This window comes from Balaenoptera ricei, chromosome 3, assembly GCF_028023285.1.
Source record: "Balaenoptera ricei isolate mBalRic1 chromosome 3, mBalRic1.hap2, whole genome shotgun sequence".
NCBI classification, from domain to species: domain Eukaryota; kingdom Metazoa; phylum Chordata; class Mammalia; order Artiodactyla; family Balaenopteridae; genus Balaenoptera; species Balaenoptera ricei.
Window position 1 is genome coordinate 149,130,166 of NC_082641.1, and position 19,711 is coordinate 149,149,876.

General features: G+C 45.3%; 1 protein-coding gene across 1 annotated transcript in view; it reads left to right on the forward strand.

The window, feature by feature from the left end:
- Positions 1–19,711, forward strand: part of DOCK2 (dedicator of cytokinesis 2) — a 385,217-nt gene that overhangs the window by 324,948 nt on the left and 40,558 nt on the right. Inside the window, exons 32-34 of the mRNA XM_059917659.1 lie at positions 7,161–7,246; positions 14,047–14,203; positions 16,255–16,295. Coding sequence (XP_059773642.1) covers positions 7,161–7,246; positions 14,047–14,203; positions 16,255–16,295 — 284 coding nt within the window. The remainder of the gene's footprint in view (positions 1–7,160; positions 7,247–14,046; positions 14,204–16,254; positions 16,296–19,711) is intronic.

A 19,711-nucleotide genomic window follows, 5' to 3' on the forward strand; every position in this document is an offset into this window, starting at 1 on the left:
CTCTGTGTCAAGCACTGTAAATAACTTCCATACAGTAGTTCATGGGATGGACTTTTTATTACAGCCCTGTGAGGTAGGCAGCATTACCACCCAATTTTAAGATGGAAGCGCTGAGGCTTAGAGAGGTGAAGTCACTTACCCGAAGTCACACATCAAGAAAGAGGCAGAGCAGAGGTTGCAACACACAGATCACTACAATCCCAAGCCCAGGCTGTGCCCACTGCACTATCCAGCCATTGGCCTCATCGCAGTAAGTGCTGGCTGAATGAATGAATGGGTGGCATCCTTTCAAGCAGTGCCTTCTCAAAAAATGTTCCATGGAGCTCTAATCCCACCAGATGCTCTAGGGAAGAGGGTTTGGAGGTTAAATACCTTGGGAAGCCCCTGCATGCCATAACCCCTGTTGGAGACTTCCAGTGCACATTAACGTAGCCAAGGCACTGAGCTGTTCCACAGTAAACAGACCTGTTGAATTTCTCAAATTTATTTCTTGAAGAAACATCTATTGGATGTACCAATCACTTTGGAAAAGGTGGTTCTAAGAGGAAAGAGACTAGTTAGCTGTGACGATCTCAGTGTGAGAGGGTGCGCTCCCCGCCCAGGGACTGGTGGGAGCTCTCTGGTCCCAGAAAGGCTGGCGACCAGCTGCCCCCCTGCAAGGAGCCTGCAAAGAAATCGGGTGAGGAGTTCAGATGGAGAAAGACACCATATCCAACCAGCTGGGGTGGGGGAGTAGAAGGCGCAGCCCTGGATCGAGTGTTTGATGGTCGTCTGGAATCTGCTGCCTTTTAAGGGGGAAGAAAAGTCTGTGAAGCTTGGGAACCTGTGAAGGGCACAGTACATGGGATGAAGGGCATTGTGCTTCCCCTCAGGTCAGCACTGCCCCCAATGGTATGGGCACCAGCTGGCTCAGAAGATGTCCTGGGAGCAGGTGTGCAAAAGATACACTCCCAGTACTGATGGTATACAATGTCCAAAGGAGAAGCGCACCCACGTCCTTTCTGGATTACAACCTGACAGTTGTGTTTGGTGGCCTCGTGTCTCCCGAGGCTTGCCTGTAGTGTGATTTTCCTGCCCTAATGGATTCCCTTATTGAGGCATCCCTGTGGCATGCACCCACCTATTCTCCATGAATGGGGTCATCCCCGGGCTCCTCGCTCCAGGCATGTGTTCATCATAAGCTCCTTCCCCAGTTGCTTCTCTTCATTGCTACCTTATCAAAAGGGATGGGACAGTCAGGCTGACTCATGGGGTATCATCCCATGTGAACACAAGCTGCATGCTTGGTGGGAGCCCAGCTGTGGGATGAGCAGACCCAGCTGTCACCGCTTTGTTCAGAGTAAGCAGCCATGGGCGGTGTCCCCGGGACAGGGAGGAAGCAGGGCCCCCATGAGCCCCAAGCTGCCCTGATGGCCAGATCCAGAATGAACCGCAGAACCGGGATTTAAGACCCAGGAGGCCTCGTGTGCAAACTGTTATTAGTGCATGATGCCAAATAATGAGATAAGGGAAGAACCACCTGCCCAGAAGATGACAGGGTTCCCTTTCTAAAATGTGGGTTTTAATGGAACTAGCAGAGCTCACAGGAGAACTTAGCAGGGCCTTTGCTCCCGGCTCACACCAGGCGCTCTGGCCTGATACCCAATGTCTTGTAGTTCCTTTACTGTCATCCCTTTGCTGGGCTCTTCCTTTGATTTCTTCACCTGAAGAATCCTAGTCATCCTTCAGCTGTGGCCTCACATTTTGGGAAAGCCTTTCCTGCTTCTTGGGGCAGTGGAGCATCTGGAAGCAAGAGACCAAGATTTGTTCCAGCAGGATGAGCATGGATGGAACTGGGACAGGAAGAGGGTAGACTCTGAGTGGCTGGGGTGGGGAGAAGGAGGCTCCAGGGCAGTCTCTCTGCTATAAGTCTCTTATGCAACCTCATCTCCAGATTTCCCTCCCTCCCCCTCTAGCCCCAATTAAATGCCCGATGCATTTGACTGACAGCCGTTACCCCTCAGGAGTACATCACTTCACCCCAGACCGTCTCTGTCTTTAACTGGGACTGGATTTCATGTCCCTGGTATACTCCATGATTCCCTTGGTGGGGCTGTGGACAGCAAGAGGGGCCTTGAGTTGGCCACGCTGTGGCTGGCGTGGCCATGCCCCAGTTAAAGTGAAATGCATCTAGTCCTACCTGCGTGGAGCTCAGGCATGTCACCTGTGCCCCATAGCATGACAGCCTGCTCATAGGTCTGCCTCCATCACAAGACTGTGAGATCCCCTTTGAGGGCCAAAGCGGTTCCCTCAGGCCTGAACTCCCAGCACCTGTCAAGTGCCTGACGTGAATGTGACGTGAACCATGTCAATGTTCTCAGTATGAATGGAGGCATTTAGACCTCCATCCCACCACTGCCTTGGTACAGAGAGGAACATTCCAGTGAATGGTTTTATAATGTAAGATAATGAGGGTGCTGACCACTGCCTGAGTAACCCCATAGGAGGCTGGGTAGACCAGTTGTCTTGCTTGCCAATTCTTTGTGGAGGGAGGGACTGTGGGCTTTCTAGATGATGTTGGTGGGAAGGAATGGAGGTCCTGGGATGTAGAGACTGAGTAGGGGGGTTACCTATGAGGCAGATTGTAGAACAGGATTAGGTACTAATCAGCAGGAGGGTCTGAGCTCTCAGCAGGCAGGAGATCCAGAGAGAATCCCTTTCTCAGAGAAGGAAGAGATAATGGCATTTGACAGCAGCACCTAAAACAGTGCCTGGAACACAGCAGGAACTCAATAATTGCTTGTTGAATGAATTAATGGACAAAGATATCAGTTTGGCAGATTCCACTGAGACTGAGTCTTGGCATGGAGTGAACTGGTGATTCAAATGGCTTAGAACATAATGTGGAAAAGTGCAAATCAATTCACTGAATATGTACTGAGCACCTACTGTCTTCTGGACACTGTGCTTTGGAGTCAGATAGACTTGCTGCTTATAAGCTGAATAAATTTGTGTAGGTTATTTAACCTTTCTCAGTCTCAGTTTTTCATCCATAAAATGTGTATCATAATACCATTATAGGTTCCCAAACTCAAGCTCCATGGGGGATGAAATGAAACAGGAAGAGATGAGATAACTCAAAGAAAATTAGGAAGCTGCCCTGACTCGCATCGGCATTCCTCCTCACGACACTCTCTCCTCCAGCTTCCTCCCATGTCGGCTTCAGCCCACCCCAGGACAACCAGCATTTAGTTAACAAAGGAGACCACAGGCTGACTTACTGGTGCCAGTTTCATCTTTGTTATCTCTCTGCCATCCTGGCCTGGAGCACTATCTCTGCCCCCTCCCATGTCATAGTCAGCACTTTACCTTTGAAGGTAGCTGAGGAAGAGCTCTTGCTCCCTAAATTTCACACTTTGGAGGGGCCCGGCTCCTATCAAAAAAATGTTCTAGGCAAACAAGATGATGAAAATAGCCAAGAGGTTCTAAAGCAGTCAAGAGAGGCAGAGGAAACCGTGCAGGAAAGGCATGATGCAAATGTGAGGCCACGTGATGTCATTCTGCTGCAAGAGGAGGTCTGGGCTCCTAGAGCTCACCCCGTTTTCCTGAGTGTTTAAGATCGGTATTGGGCCTTGCGGCATGTAACTTTTGTGAAAGTAACCTGAGGATGCTCCTTAACAAATATCCATCTTGCAGGGGTGGGGGAAGGAGTCAGTGATGTGATGCAGTCTTGTAGTGTGGATGAAATGGAATTAATTTGGAGAAGCCAGAGCTGCGCCCTAAGCTCTGCATAGTGACAGTGTTGGGGGGTAAGGCCTGTCATGGTGATGTAACGTAGTGTATGTTTGGGAGTGTATGGGACCCTTGGGAGTACCGTAAGTCAAGTCCATCCATCCTTTGAAACCCAAGACAAAGGTCCCACTTTGCCTCAGTTTCCTCATTTATAAATGAGGCTGATGATATCCATTTCCCTTGAGTGTTGTAATATGATGCTAATGAAGAGGACGGTGTCAACAATGTCATGATGATGATTGCTAACAAATATGAAGCACTTACTATGTGCTAAGCACCAGGCCAGGCCTTTCACATGTGTTTTCCCATTAACTTCTCGCCATAGCACTATAAAGTCGGTGCTGTTTTAAATTTCCATTTAATAGATGAGAAAACTGAGCCTCAGAAAGGCTTGCTAACTTGCCCAACATCACATGGTGGGGAAAACAGTCAAAGCAAGACTCAAACTAAGTCTGTTTGTTGTCAAAGCCTGTGGTCATAGCCACTCCTGAGCAGAGCACAGCACTGGCCCCAGCAGCCCAAAGGGCCAGGGTCTACCCTGGGACGTGCTTGACTGAGGCCTTCCCTCTCTAACCCACTCCGGAGGGTTCAGGCATGGCTGGCGTCATCAGCTCTGCACATTCCTGGAACCCTGTAATTTCCCTCCCTGTGGGCTCTTTTGTGACCCTGAGACAAGTGCTTATTTACCCCATCCACTTCTCAGCTCTAAAGGAAAGTTCATCTCACGAGGAGGAATCGTGCCAGCATTTACCATTGAACAATTTAGACAGAAAAGCTGGTTTTCTCCCCCCAGAACTGCTTTCCAGTAACATTCAGCAGTAATAACAATAACATTAGCAGCAATCATAAGATGACAAGCAAACCCAGTGCATACTTGAGCCTACACACTCCCCTAGCACTTTATAAATAAAATTTCCCCAGCCTTCCTAACTACCCCATGAGGTAGGTACCACTGTTATTCCTATAATATTGATCAGGATCAACAAACTATGGCCCCAGGCCAAATCTGTCCTGCCACCTGTTTTTGTAAATAAAGTTTTACTGGACTGGAGTCACGCCGATTTGTTTTTGTATTGGCTACGGCTGTTTTGGTGCTGTAACAGCAGATGAGGTGAGTCGTTGTGACAGAGACTGACCCACGACGCCTAAAATATTTACTATCTGGCCCTTAAAGAAAATGTTTACTGAGCCCTGATATAAACTATGAAACTGAGGATTAGAAAGACCTACTAGCTTTCCCAAGATGGTGGAGGGGATGGAGGAGACATTTAAAGCCAGTGCTTATTTACCCCAACCATGGCCTAACATCAACACCTACTCTTGTAGTCCCTTGGCTATATTTCTTCCTGCCCTAGGCTTGACACAGTATACATGTCTAATCATGCTAGCCCCCAATCCCCGACTTTGGATGACACTTGACATGCTTAACAAAATGCATCATATAAGGGGCATGATTCATGTGTAGAGTGGCAGCCCAGACCCTCGCCATATTGGCCTCCGTCTAGGTCTCCGTTCTTATTTCCATCCTTTCTTGCTTGAACTCTCTGCTCCAGCTGAACGCTCTCCTCATTCTTCTCCACATTCCAAGCTCCACACCTTTGCTCAGTCCATCCGCCCCCCCACACACATAGAATGCCCTTCCTTTTCCTATTTATCACAATCCTACCCATCTTTCCAGGCCTGTGTATCTCCTCCCATAAATCTTCCTCAGCCGTGGAAACTCACAGGAAATTCTTTCTCAGCACAAGCCGTATCAGCAGAAGCTTCTGGTCCTTACCTTTGGCCCTTAGCCCACAAAAGTGAGGGAGCAACGGCCCCACGGATGATATGTGAAGCAGAGGGAAAGTGAATCTGGTCTCTGCCTTCCGTCACCGAAAGATTCCAGCCAACTCGACTGGGCTTGATCCTTTGTGCACTGGAAAGAGCCTGCCAAAATGTCTCTGCCATTCATCTGAGACTTCAGACAAGCCACTTAAACTCTCTGGGCCTCTATTTCATCTGTAATAATAACTGACACTTACTGAGGGTGGTGCTAAGCAGGGGCTGGCTGTTTTTCATGCATTATAGCATTTAAAGGTGGTCCTTGACTTCCAGACCTCATGGAGTTATTGTGAGGACTGAGGGTAAAGGGGCTGAGTTAGGATCCAGGAGCGCCCAAGGGCTCCCTGGACCTTGTTGAGCTTTGCCAAGAACCTCCCTCCCTTCTCTAAGTGCCAGTTTCTTATCTAGTGGTAAAAAGGGAGATGGGTGGACTGCATGATTTGCATGGACTCATCAGGGCATGATATTAAAACAGTATACAAACCATTTTTGCATTACAGCCATGTAAGAGAGACAACAAATGGCTCTTCAAAATGTTGAACTCAGCTGGGTGAAATGCTTCTTGACATTGAAAGTAGGAAGACAAAATACTCTCTGGCTTCAGTGTTACAAGATTTGGTGTGTAGGTGCATACTTACTTTCAGGTCACTTAGCTAGTCTGATCTCTGACCATTACAGTTGTCACCAGACTTGACTCTCTGAGGCATTAATTCATGTAAATATGACAGCTTCAGGTATGGCTGGATTCAGGAGCTCAAAAATGGCACCAGGTTTCAGTCTCTCTCCATCCCCTCCTCTCTGCTTTCCACTACATTGGTGTCATTCTCAGGCAGGCTCTTTCATTGTGGTCCTCTCCAGCAGCCCCGGGCTTAAAACTTTCCATCTTCAAGTTAAGCAGAAAGACTTCTTTTTCCTAAGAGTGTCAACAAAACCTCAGATTTCAGTCTCACTGGCTTGATCTGGGCCTTAATTGTAGGGTCTGGATAATGAAAGATACTGATCAGGAGCTTGGCCTGTGTCATGTACCCACACCTAGAGCTAGGGAGGTATGATCAGCCCACCTGAGTCTCACAAACTGAGATTAGGGTTGATGTGATTACCAAAGTATAGAGAAAGGAATGCTAGGCAGGCAGAAATAATAGCTGTTCATGACAACATGCCATTCCCTGAAGAACAGTGCTCTGTCACATCCCTCAGTGCCTTTGCACATGTTATATACCCTCTGCTAAGAATGCCCATTCTCTTTCCATTCTCCTGCAAAATTTCAAGATAAACTTGAGAACAAGGTCAAATGACATGGGCTGTGAGCCTTCCCTGTAGACTTTCCTCTCTCTCTCTCCTATGCCCATCTCTCTGCTCCAGCACTTACCATCTATGGCTCTTCTCTGCTCTCCAGGAACTCCTAAAAGACACATGTAGTATCCTGTTCCATTTTGCACTCCCAGTGCTCAGCACCGAACCTGGGAGATGATATGTGCTCCCTAAGCTTTGGTTAAAAAAATGAATTGACTAATTTCAGCATTCAGCCTTCTAATGTTATTGTTGATTTTCATCTCCTACTTCTTCAGTTTGAAGATGAAATCATCCTCAAGCTGGACCACGAGGTGGAAGGGGGCCGAGGGGACGAGCAGTACATGCAGCTGCTGGAGTCGATGTAAGTTCAGTGCCCAGCATGGGAGGAGCCGGGAAGGTGGGCCCGAGGCCGGAGGGCTTAGGACTCCAGGGGGGCTCCAGTGGCTCTGTCCTCCCCTGGAGATAGGCTCATGGGTATTGGAGAGGCTCCATTTATTTATTTATTTATTTATTTTTAACTTTTTCTTTGATCCATGGCTATGTAGAGATGTGTTTCTTTTTTTTTTTTAATTTATTTATTATTTATTTTTGGCTGTGTTGGGTCTTCGTTTCTGTGCGAGGGCTTTCTCTAGTTGTGGCAAGCGGGGGCCACTCTTCATCGCGGTGCGCGGGCCTCTCACTGTCGCGGCCTCTCGTTGCGGAGCACAGGCTCCAGACGCGCAGGCTCAGTAGTTGTGGCTCACGGGCCTAGTTGCTCCGCGGCATGTGGGATCTTCCCAGACCAGGGAAGACAGGGCTCGAACCCATGTCCCCTGCATTGGCAGGCAGATTCTCAACCACTGCGCCACCAGGGAAGCCCGAGAGGCTCCATTTTTGGAAGAAATCTCACATCTCTCTCTGCAGTGGCTGTTTCTTTGATATTGATGGGACGGCTCAGATAAAAAGAAACTTTGCTGTGTTGGGGAGAGGGAAATAATCCACCAAAATGTTCACTTTTGTTATCTCTTAGCTGTGGAATAATTTTTGCTGTCTTTTCCTTTTTTCTTTCTCAATCTCTGACAGATATTGGTCACAACCAACATTTATAGAAACCACGCTAAGTGGTTTCCAATACAGGGAGAGCCCTGTATTGTCTCATTTAGTTGCGTTTTCTCTGTTTGATCCCATTTCACATAGGTGGCCCCCAAAGCTCAGGGAAATGTCTTGTCCGAGGAAACTAGGCCAAGCCAGTCAAGTGGACAAGCTGGGACTGAACCCAGCTCTGCTGGACTCCAGCGCACAGGCCTGGTGAGGCAGTGGGTGGTGGATAGCACCCAGGAGCACTGGCCTTGGACTCAGGACACTGTGTTGTTCTAACAGCTCGTTGAGATGTAATTCACATACCATACAGTTCACCTAAAGTGTAGAATTCAGTGGCTTTTAGTATATTCACAGAGCTGTGCAACCATTACCACAGTCAATTGTAGAACATTTTTGTTACCTCCCGAAAGAAAGCCCATACCCCTTAGCCATCATACCCTCCCCTTCTCTGGGGTTTCTATGGATGTGTCTATTCTGGACATTACATACAAATAGAATCATACGATACATGGTCCTCTGTGACTGGCTTCTTTCTCATAACATGTTCTCAGGGTTCACCCATGCTGTAACACGTGTCAGCATTTCACTTCTTTTTATTGCCAAATAATATTTCACTGTTTGGAAATACCCCATTTTGTTTATTCATTCATCAGCGGTTGGATTTTTAGACTGTCTCCATTTCGGGCTATCAGGAATGATGCTACTTTGAGCGTTCGTATACACATTTTTGTGTGGACACATGTTTACAGTCCTCTTGGGTGTATAACTAGGAGGGGAATTGCTGGGTCATATGGCAACTCTGTATTTAACCTTTTGAGGAACCATCAGACTGTTTTCCAAAGTGACTATACCAGTTACCTTCCTACCAGCAGTGTACAAGGGTTCCAATTTCTCCACATCCTTCTGAACACTTGTTAATATCCATCTTACAGATTATAGCCATCCTATAATCAGTGTGAAATGAAATCTCATTGTCATTTCAGTTTGCATTTCCTACATGGCTAATGATGTTGAGCATCTTTTCATGTGCATATTGGCCATTAGTATATCGTTGGAGGAAGTCACTGGATTTTCATCTTGATTCCACCACTTAGCAGCTGCACAACTTTGGACCAATCATGCAACATCTTTGGCTTCAGTGTGCCCATCTGTAAAATGGGGATAATAAGCCTCCTATGGTTATATTGAAGAGTGAATAACTATAAAGTATGTGCACACAGCAGGTAGAAGCTCAGAAAATGTTCCTTGATCCCTCACCCAACTCCCAGTTTCTATCTCTGACACCATGGTAAGAGTGAGGACTTCTCCCAAGGTTCAGGAATGTGACTCACACATCCCAAATTCCCTCTTAATTGTAGATTCCCTGATTTGTATGATCCTCTGATATATATCTGATCTTGAATTCTTTCCCCAGTCCTCTTGGAATATTTTAACTTTAACAACAAAAGCAGACTGAAGGTCTTGCTCTGACCCTCACAATGACCCTCTCTCCCCTGCCCAGCGGGCAGAGCCCAGTGGACAGAGTTGAGTCCCAGGCAGCACCATCCCAGCTGCCCTCGCCCCCTCCTGTCACTGTGCACAACCATCACTAAACACCTAGAAAGCAAAGGCCACTGGGCTAGCGGAGAAACCCATCATCTCCTCCTCGGGTAGGTATCGAGACTGATTGTCCAGTGGGGAGATGACATTTTGCCTGAGTTAATGTTTTTCTTAAAGCTCAAGAAAGGAAAAATCTAAATATTGACCAGAAGTGAAACCAGGGCTGGTGCTGGCAGTTTCCATTTTTATAAGCGGATGGGGCCCTGCGGCCAGTCTTCAGATGATCAGCAGGATTTTCAAATCCTTCCTGAGCGATCATTTATAAAAGGAGTCCTTAGAGGTCAAGGAAATCAAAAACAGCTCATTATTTTTCTCCTGAAATAGAGGCGTGAATGATTTTTGCAAAACTAATCAAGCCCAACCTGAAGAGTCAGGACCCCATCAGAACATCCAGGGGCCAAGTCCCTGCTCCTTCCTTCCTTTTGACTTTCTGAGCCTCAGTTTCCTTATCTGCAAATTGGGGATAAAAATACCATCCAACTCCTAGAGTTTTTATTGAGATTAAACAAGACACATCATGAAAAGTGCTTAGCACAGTTTGTGACACCTTGTAGGTAATCTGGAAATAGTAGTTATTATTATCATTGATCAGGTGGATATGGATGTGATTATTGGAAGCCATGAGCCCACCTATCATTCCTCTTCCAGACTAGTCAACCTCAGCTCCTCTAACCCTTCTTCCCAGCCCCTCATTCAGGGCCTCCACTGATACATAGGGCCCACTCTGGGCAGACACAGTTCTGTGGGCACAGGGCTTGGTAACTGGATGGTGTTTCTGTGAATAGAGCAGGGCTTCCCTTCCGGTGGCAGCTGAAGCCCTGCGTCAAGGCACAAGGGTTAGGGCGTGAGGTGGTGCTGAGTTTCAGTATTCATGTGCTCTCATGCAGTGCACAGCCTTATACAGCATCCCCCTCCTCCCCATCCTTGGAGCCCACTCGCATTAGTCCACATCTGTCTTAAAGTGAGAGTCCCGTATTGAATGGAGTAATGAGACACATTCTACCCTCCTGTATTCCATCTGCCTGGGAATATTTCTAAAAGTGGCAAGGGGGCTGGAAGCCTGAAGGGGACAGAGAAGGTGTGTTCTGGGGCCTAGATCCCACTCAGACCAGTTCAGTTGAAAGGGGACCTGTCATAAGAAGCACACAATACATAGTTTTTAAAGGAATAAATGAAAAGTCCAGTTCCATAAGCGCTGACAAAGGTGTGGGTCAGGGCTCCCTCCCTCTGAAGGCCTCCCATACTGAATGCAGATCTGTTCGAGGGAGGTGTGAGCTCCAAGGCAGGAGCATAGATGCGGAGTGGCCAGTGCTCTGCCATCCCTCCTTCCACCGAGTGAGGGATTATTGCATCACTTCGAGAGTCTCCTAGCTCTTTTTCATTGCCACTTCCATTCCACTGTGGGACTCCAAGGAGAGGAACAGCTGTGTGACCTTGGCAGGATGGAGGTTAGAACTCAGCCCCATGGGCCTCGAGCCTAGCCCACAAATTGAGGGTGATAACAGTGCCTACCTCGAGAAGATTATGTGAGTGTTAAACAAGATAATCAGTAAAACCAGCTTAGCACAACACCTGGAACACAGGTACTCAATAAATGATAGTATCATGTATTACAGTTAGTTTTTATTTCTATATCCGCTTCCACTGCTAGACGGTGAACTCCTGGAGGTCAGTGAATTGCTAGTTCTGAGATCTCTGAATCCCTAGTTCCCAGAAGAGTACATGTTGAGTGCACAGATAGATGGATAGATGGATGGTGGACGGATGGGTGATTTCAAACCAATCTGCCCATCTACCTCTCCAACCCTAGACCATATGAACAGTTTTCTTACCTTATGGCTAAAAAATAGATTAAGAAAGCCAAGACTTTGTTTTTCTCAACACTTGCTTCTCAAAGGACCAACCATATAGCATCACCTGCGAGCCTGTTAAAATGTAGAATCTCAGGCCTTACCCCAAACCTGCTGAATCAGAATCAATGAACACAGTGCCCAGGTGATTCCCATGCACACTGAAGTCTGCAAAGCAGCAGACAAAACCAATTGTTCTTAATATTGGCTGTACATTGGAATCACCTGGAGAACTGAAAAAATAAAATACTGCTTCCTGGCTCCCATCCCAAAAGATACAAAGACATTGACCTAGAGTGGAGATTGAGCTTTGTAAAAGCTCCCCTTGTGATTCTACCATGCGACCAGGGCAGAGAGCCACTGGTCTGGCCATGCTCAGGCCCTCAGATGCCTTCTACCTGGGAGGCTGTGAGAAATCACACCCCAAACACTGGGACAGAGTTTCATTGCATTGTCATTAAGATGGAAAGCAAGGCTGGAAGTGACCATCCCAGAAGGAGTTAGGCACAGCTGATGACTGAGCCAGACAGGCCTAAATCACAGGGCAATTTGCATCTCTCCTTGAGAGCCGGGAACAGGTGCTTCTTCCATGGCGAAGATGGATTAGTCTGATCACAGCCACAGTTTGAGACATTGCGTCCTTGCAGCATGGCTTGGCTTCTGGGCAAAATGACCCTCCAGAGTCCTTGCCTTCCTCACCTTCCCCCTCTTAGGAGCTCTTGGGACTTATAAACTGCTATGGGCAGAGTAGGCAGAAACAGACATAGCCTGGGAAATGCTTGTCTACTCAAGATGCCTGAGAACACACCACAATGTTTCTCTGCGGAAAATACTGACCCGTGATTGTCTTGATTCCCAAGGTCACCACTTACTATCAGAATGATGCTGGGAAGGACATTTAACTTCTCTGGGCCTTGATTACCTCATCTGCAAAATGAGGGGAGTAGTTTTTACTTGCCAGAATGACTGTGATCATTTCTTTAGAAAAAGTGATTAGACAATGTCTGGTGGAGAATAAGTGATTAAGAAGTAGTCATTAACCAAAATTTTAATCCATCTGTCTCTCCCTACCTAGCCTGTGGGCTGCTTGAGGGTAGGCATGATTCTTTTTATATTTCTTTTTTTTTTTTTATATCTTTCTCCCCATCCCCGCCCTACACAATGCCTGGAATAGTGCCTAGCAGCTGATAGGTACTTAAGGAATGTCACTATTTTAATTTTTGTTTTTAAAATTTAGAATATTATTATTACAACAAATGTTATAAATTGTTCAAATACTATATGCACATTTCAGTTGAAAAATGAACATTGTCTTCCTCTATTCCACCACCTAGACCCCTTGTCAGAAGCAGCGTGCATTTAGTTCGGTGTTTATCCTTCCTGACCATATCTGTCACATTCATAAACACACAGAGACAAATAAAAGTAGACACACAGGGACTTCCCTGGCGGTGCAGTGGTTAAGAATCCTCCTGCCAATGCAGGGGACACGGGTTTGATCCCTGGTCTGGGAAGATCCCACATGCCGCGGAGCAACTACTGAGCCTGTGCTCTAGAGCCCGCGAGCCACAACTACTGAAGCCTGCTCGCCTAGAGCCCGTGCTCCACAACAAGAGAAGCCCCTGCTCGCCACAACTAGAGAAAGCCCGCGTGCAGCAATGAAGACCCAACACAGCCAAAAATAAATAAATAAATGAAATAAAATTTTTAAAAAGTAGACATGCACTTCCACTCACATATAGCATTTGGTGGTTGAGAGCAGATGCTGGAGCCAGACTGTTGTTATTTACCAACTGTGTGACCTTGGACAAGTTAGTTGACCTCTCTGTGCATTAATTTCCCCATCTGCAAACATCTTATTTCATAAGACTGTGATGGGAGATTAAATGAGGTAAAATTTGTAAGACGTTTAGAATAATGCCTGGGACGTGGTAGGTTCTTTGTGAGTTGGTTAAATAGAACATAAGGATTGTTCTGAGACTCACTTTTCTCAACTATACGTTTTACAGAGCTTTTTGTTTCAAAACATACTGATCTCATACTTTTTAATGACTTCATAGAGTCACATTTTGTGAATATGCTTTAACTGGACATTTAAGATAGTTCCAACTATTTCACTATTAGACACAATTTGTATGTACTGTAAATATATCCTTACATACTTCTGGGATTATTTCTGTAAAATAGACTCCCCAAAGTAGAATTATTGGATCAAAGGATATGTACTTTTACAATTTTTACAGATATTGTGAAAATTGCTGCCCCAAAAAGTTGTACTGATTTACTCCCAATGTGGGTCTGTAAAGGTGACCATTTCTCCACACCATTGCCCACACTAGAAATTAATTTTTATTTTTTCTCATTTTGATGGTGGGGAAAAAGTTACTTTCTACACTATATGGGCAAATAAGTGTATAAATGAGTTAAGTGATTGAATAAAGGAACAAAATGAGCCAATGAACCAGGGGAACTTGGATACACCAGTTTGTTTGGCTTGTACTCCACCCTTCCCGAGCCCCGCCCCCGACTCGCAGCCCCGCCCCCGACTCGCAGCCCCGCCCCCAACCCCTGACCCCGAGCAGGCTCTTTCTCCCTCGGCCTCGAGCTCACTGCCCTCCTGTCTGTGCCGCAGCCTGATGGAGTGTGCTGCAGAACACCCAACTATCTCCAAGTCCGTGGAGAACTTTGTGAACCTGGTCAAAGGCCTCCTGGAGAAGCTGCTGGATTACCGGGGCGTGATGACGGACGAGAGCAAAGACAACCGCATGAGCTGCACCGTGAACCTGCTGGTATGTGCGGCTCTCCCCATTTTGAGTCAGATCGTAGTTTTGGGAGCAGGTCTGGCTTTGGGTTCCACTATGGCTCTGGATAGGGAAGCAGCACGAAGGGCTTTAGAAATCACAAACGTGAGAGTGTCCTTGCCCTGACATCTGCTAGCTCTGTGCCTTGAAGTCAATCATTTCACGTTCCCTGTGCCTCAGTTTATCATACATATGAAATGGGAATGACTATAGTTGGCTCTCCCTATCCAAGCGTTCGGCATTTGCTGATCCAACTACAGATTGAAAATATTCAGGAAAAAAAAATCCACAAAGTTCCAAAAAGCAAAACTTGAATTTGCTGCATGCTGGCCACTATTTACATAGCATTTACATTGGATTTACAGCTCTTTACGTAGCATTTACATTGTTTAAGTAATTATAAGTAATCTAGAGGTGATTTAAAGTATATGGATGTGCGTAGGTTATATGCAAATTCTATGCCATTGTATTTAAGGGACTTGAGCATCCTCAGATTTTGGCGTCTGTGAGGGTCCTGGGACCAATCCCCTGCCATTCCCAGTGTTCCAGAAATATAAATCCTGTCCCCGTAGTTCTGTTGTGTGTCTTCTGTTTACCCTAAGTGGACTCTTTTTTTTTTTTATTCTATAGTTAAAATACACTTCCTCTTCAGTGATTTGAAAATGACTAACACATCTGTAATGAATGCTGAAGTCATTACAATTCAGCGACATTATGTTAAATGTATTTTTTTTTGAATTTTTGAATTTTATTTATTTTTTTATACAGCAGGTTCTCATTAGTGATCCATTTTATACACATCAGTGTATGCATGTCAATCCCAATCGCCCAATTCATCACACCACCACCACCACCCCCCGCCGCTTTCCCCCCTTGATGTCCATATGTTTGTTCTCTACATCTGTGTCTCAGTTTCTGCCCTGCAAACCGGTTCATCTGTACCATTTTTCTAGGTTCCCTAAGTGGCCTCTTTTTAAACAGCCCAGATATTGCCATTGATTTTCTGAAATGCTAAGGGGAGTTGAAAACTCCTGATTACAGCAGAAAGGAATTCATTGCTAATAACTCCACAAGGCCCAATTTACATAAAGAGCACGAAGAGGAGTTTCCCAGGAGTTTAGCAGTTTCTCTCTTTGGAGAGGTAGAAGTTGGTTGAAGAAACTGACCTTCAACTGTCAGAATCTGACCTGGGAGAAAGTTGGGGCAGGCAGGTCTATAAGCAGTTAGACTCTGCTAGATTTTGGTGTGTGGCTTAAACACGGTATCAGGGAGAAGAACAGGATGGGGCGGGTGTGTCTGGAGGTCTAGTATGGCTCTGCCACCCGCTGACTATGCCCTGGAACACCTGGAACACATCACCTCGCCCTCTCGGAGCCTCAGGTGCACATGGGTGCATTGAATTAAACCTGGGTTTTCTCAAAGTGTGGCTCAAGGATCAGGTCCTGACCTCTTGGCTCAAAATCTGTAAGGACTTGTTTTAAACTGCACAGGATTCCAGGACAACTGGTCTGCATGAGCCCTGAGCTGGAATAGGTATTGCCTGGCGTAAATGTTTTTGACTGTGGAATCTCAGCATAACTTCTGATAGTTCTGCACTATCAGAAGTTATGATCTGTTATCATCACTGGGATCTGTTGTGATTACTGTTACTCTGATTATTGCTATTACTCTGATTCCAACTCAGTTCTGCCTGAGCGCAGGGTCTGAGCTTTTAAAGATCAAGCTGGGCTGCCTTTCATAGTAGACTTTGTCAAAGTAAACGGCCTCAACCTTGGCATCCCTCAGTGCAGCAAATAGCTGGATTGCACCCCCTGATGTGATGGCTGAGATACTTCCTCTGTCCCTTTATAGTCTAAGGATCAGGGAAGTGACTTTCAAGGCAGAATAAGCTGTTTGATGCATTCAGGAAAGTAAATTTCTTGCTCCCATCTCGCCCAGATAGTACCTAGCAATTTCCTCTCATCTTCATCACAATGCCCTCCACCCCTGCCGCTCGGCAAAGAAAAAAACCTCATCACTGTTTTTCCTCCTTTATCTAGAATTTCTACAAAGATAATAATCGGGAGGAGATGTACATAAGGTAAGATTTTTATTTTCTAAAACCCAGGCCTGCTGTGTCACTCTCCTGCTCAATATCCATCGATGGCTCCCGCTGCCTTTAGCGTAGAGTTTAAGCATATCTTGTTGACACTCAGACCCTCTATGTTCTGATTCCTATCAAGCTCCCCAGATTCAACTCCTTCCATCTCCTACAGTCAGCCCCCCAAATCCACTTGGAGTTCTCTGACCTGCCATGCTGTTTTGCTGTGGATTGAGCAGGTGAATTGCACTTGCGTTTGTTACAAGATTGGCATGCGAAGCCCTAGTCCAGGGTTGGTAGTTAGAACATCCGCCAGCCCAGCTTTGAAGGGAAAAAAATACCAAGATGTATGATGCCCGCTTCTTTGTAGGCATTTAAAAGATATGTATTTGAACATCATATGAAAGATTTTGGGGGGACATTCAGCTGAAGCAAAGAACTGCCTTGCCAGTGTGTCTCAGAATCTCATGTTTTTCCTCCAGAGTTTTTTTTATTGGTACTTTTACTCATTACAAAAATAATACATACTTATTACCAAAAAAACCTCATAAAATACAGACAAGCAAAACAAAAAATGAAATAAACTCCCATAATCTATACATATTCCCAGACCTTTTTATATTTATGTTTATATATAGATCAAATTCTATGCATGCCTAGTTTCTGCAAAAATGGGATCATATTGCTCATAATTTATTCTTTGCTTGACAAGAATTCCATGTCAACAGAAGTATTTCAACATAATTTTTAATGAAACTATAAAATTCCCTTTCCAGAATATACCATAATTTATATAGCCAATCCTATGTTGTTGAATATTTAGGTTATTTCCAACTTTTTTCTATCATAAATAGCACAATGACAAAATTCTTGGACATATATATATCTTTATGCATCTCCTATGAGACAAAAGCCTGCAAAGTGGAATTGACTGTAAGGTTAACGACCAAGGCCCTTTCAAGGCTTTTGACACATTCTGTCAAAGACCGGAGACTCCAAGTCCAAATTCACTCTGCAAAATACTGCAAATAGTTTTAGGTACTTAGTTTAGCATTATTCCAGAAATAAGAACTATCATTTGGAAAAAAGATAATTCCATAGGTTGTCCTGAGCTTGGTTAGTTTTTATAACATCACTAGACATGACTTATTGTAGTAGCATAGCGCTTTGGATCCAAAGGGCCTGGGGGGCTTTACCTTTTTTCCTCTGTGACCCTGGATAAATCACTCAGTGTCTTCGGGCTGAGGTTTCCCCATGTAGAATGTTTCATTCTGTTCTGAGGATTAAATGAGATGCTACAGGTAAAGTGCCTGGCACATGGTTCTCTCCCCCAACATCTTTTCTTTTCTTCCCATTTTAGAAACACAGATGGGGAATCCCAGATTTCCATAAGTTTTGGAGATGTGAATCCTATAGTAATCTAGGAAAGCCACATTTGCCTAAACCAGACGTTGTAAACAGGATATAGTATGAAAATCTGTCCTATTTGGCAGGCATAGTATTTAAAAACATTTTTAATTGGTTGCCAAATTTTAAAAATCTAGAGATGTTACATAGAAATCAAAATTTCCCTCTTCTGAAAAACTCAGAAGGTATGGCAACACTGGGCCCTCATCCTGTCCTGACAACCACTGCCTAGGCTAGGTGGTGGTGGCCCCTTTAGACGGGGGCAGGAGTGCTCTGGTCATGACATCGTTTCCACTCCCCATTGAACTTCATCCCATCCACCTCACTCAAGCTGCCCACCTGGCATCTGTTTGCATTCAAACCCCTAGTCGGGCCCATCAGGGTGTCTTCCATTGGGCTCTGTAGTTGATCACCAAACCCTGGAGTTGACAAAGGATAGGAGGGGGTGCCTTGGCCAATAAAGGAGTTGAAAGCAGCAGGGAAGCTCTCCCTCTGACTACTCTCTTCAAGTTTTTTGGACCCAGTCATCAGGAATCTAAGAGACCAAGGCCAGGAAGGTGGAGGTAAGACAGGATTTGACCATGTACGCAGGGGTTTTTAAAGGTTGACCGCAGGCTCAACACTCCTTACATACATGCCACGTGGAGTTTCACTGATAGCTCTGTTGATCAGCAGAAAGTTAAGGCAGCAAGAGTGACTGTAGAGGCAGAAATAGCTGGTGTCAAAACCTGGTTCTATCTATTTCTAGCTCTATCTACTCTAGTGTAGGTCTCAGTTTTCTTACCTATAAAAGAATTGTTGGGAGGATGAATTGATATAATATATAAAGCACCCATTAGTAGAATGAATGAATGAATGAAGAATCTCTCTGGGATGCTCCCCCACTCATCCTCTTACCTTGGGATCCCAGCCCAACTGTCACACTAGGGGAACCTTTCTAGAAGCCGTACCTGGATGAGTCCTGCTCTCATAGTACCATAGACCTCTCCTTCACAGCATTGATCACAGCCTGTATTTTTACAATTACTTATTTGATTATTTGATTGATGCCTGTCCCTTTTCCTAAATTATAAATCCCAAACCCTGAGAATGGCATCTGCTTTTGCCACCATTTATCTCTAATGCCTGGTACAGCCTGTGTGCTCAGTACAACTTTGCTGATTGAATAAATAAATGAGCAAAAGGTCAGTAGCTCATTAGTTATCAGAAACCACTAATTGAACTTTCTTCCCCTTAAAATCTTTGGCAGTCCCTACCCTGAGTTCAGGCAGCCTCCATTTGGCCCTCTGGCCACGTTTTATGTAGCCAGGGACATTAAGCTCTAGCTCCTCCTTGGGTGACATTCTAAGCAGAAAGCTTTCTTATAAAAGGAATCTAAGCCTGAGCATTGAGACTTGCTTTGAGTACAGATGCTTGAGAAGCCCTTTGTTCCCTGTAGTTAGATAACCAAGGCAGAATATTGGCATGGTTACAGACAGCACCTTTCCTCTTGGAGGAAGGACCAAGGGCATCACATCACAGCCTCTTCCCTTCACCAAATTACTAAGAGCTGGGTTTAAATAAATGCTCCTGATGACATGCAAGTCACCAAAGCAGTGTGTTTTTTTTTTTGGCTCTGGATTCTGTTTCCAACAGTAGCAGGAGGGAATGTTTTGTAGAATAACGTGGTTCACAATGATAATAGATAATAGCTGTCACTGCTCAGCACTGGCTACGGGCTAATCACTTTCAGTGCGTGCTCGCATTTATTAGCAGCAGTGCAGGCTGTCATTCGCAGAGCCTTTTATATATGATCTGCTTGTCCCTTTATAGGCCCAGCAACTCTATAGGTAGGTTCTGTGAGCACTGCCATTTTACAGATGAGCAAACTAAGGCACAGAGAAGTGAATTCGCTGCCCCTTAATACTTGTTATGTATCAAGTAATTGATGTAAGCTCCCTTCCTTTGTTCTTGCCCTATTCTTAACACCTTTCAACTGTAGACTCATTCTAGGATTCAGAACTGGATTG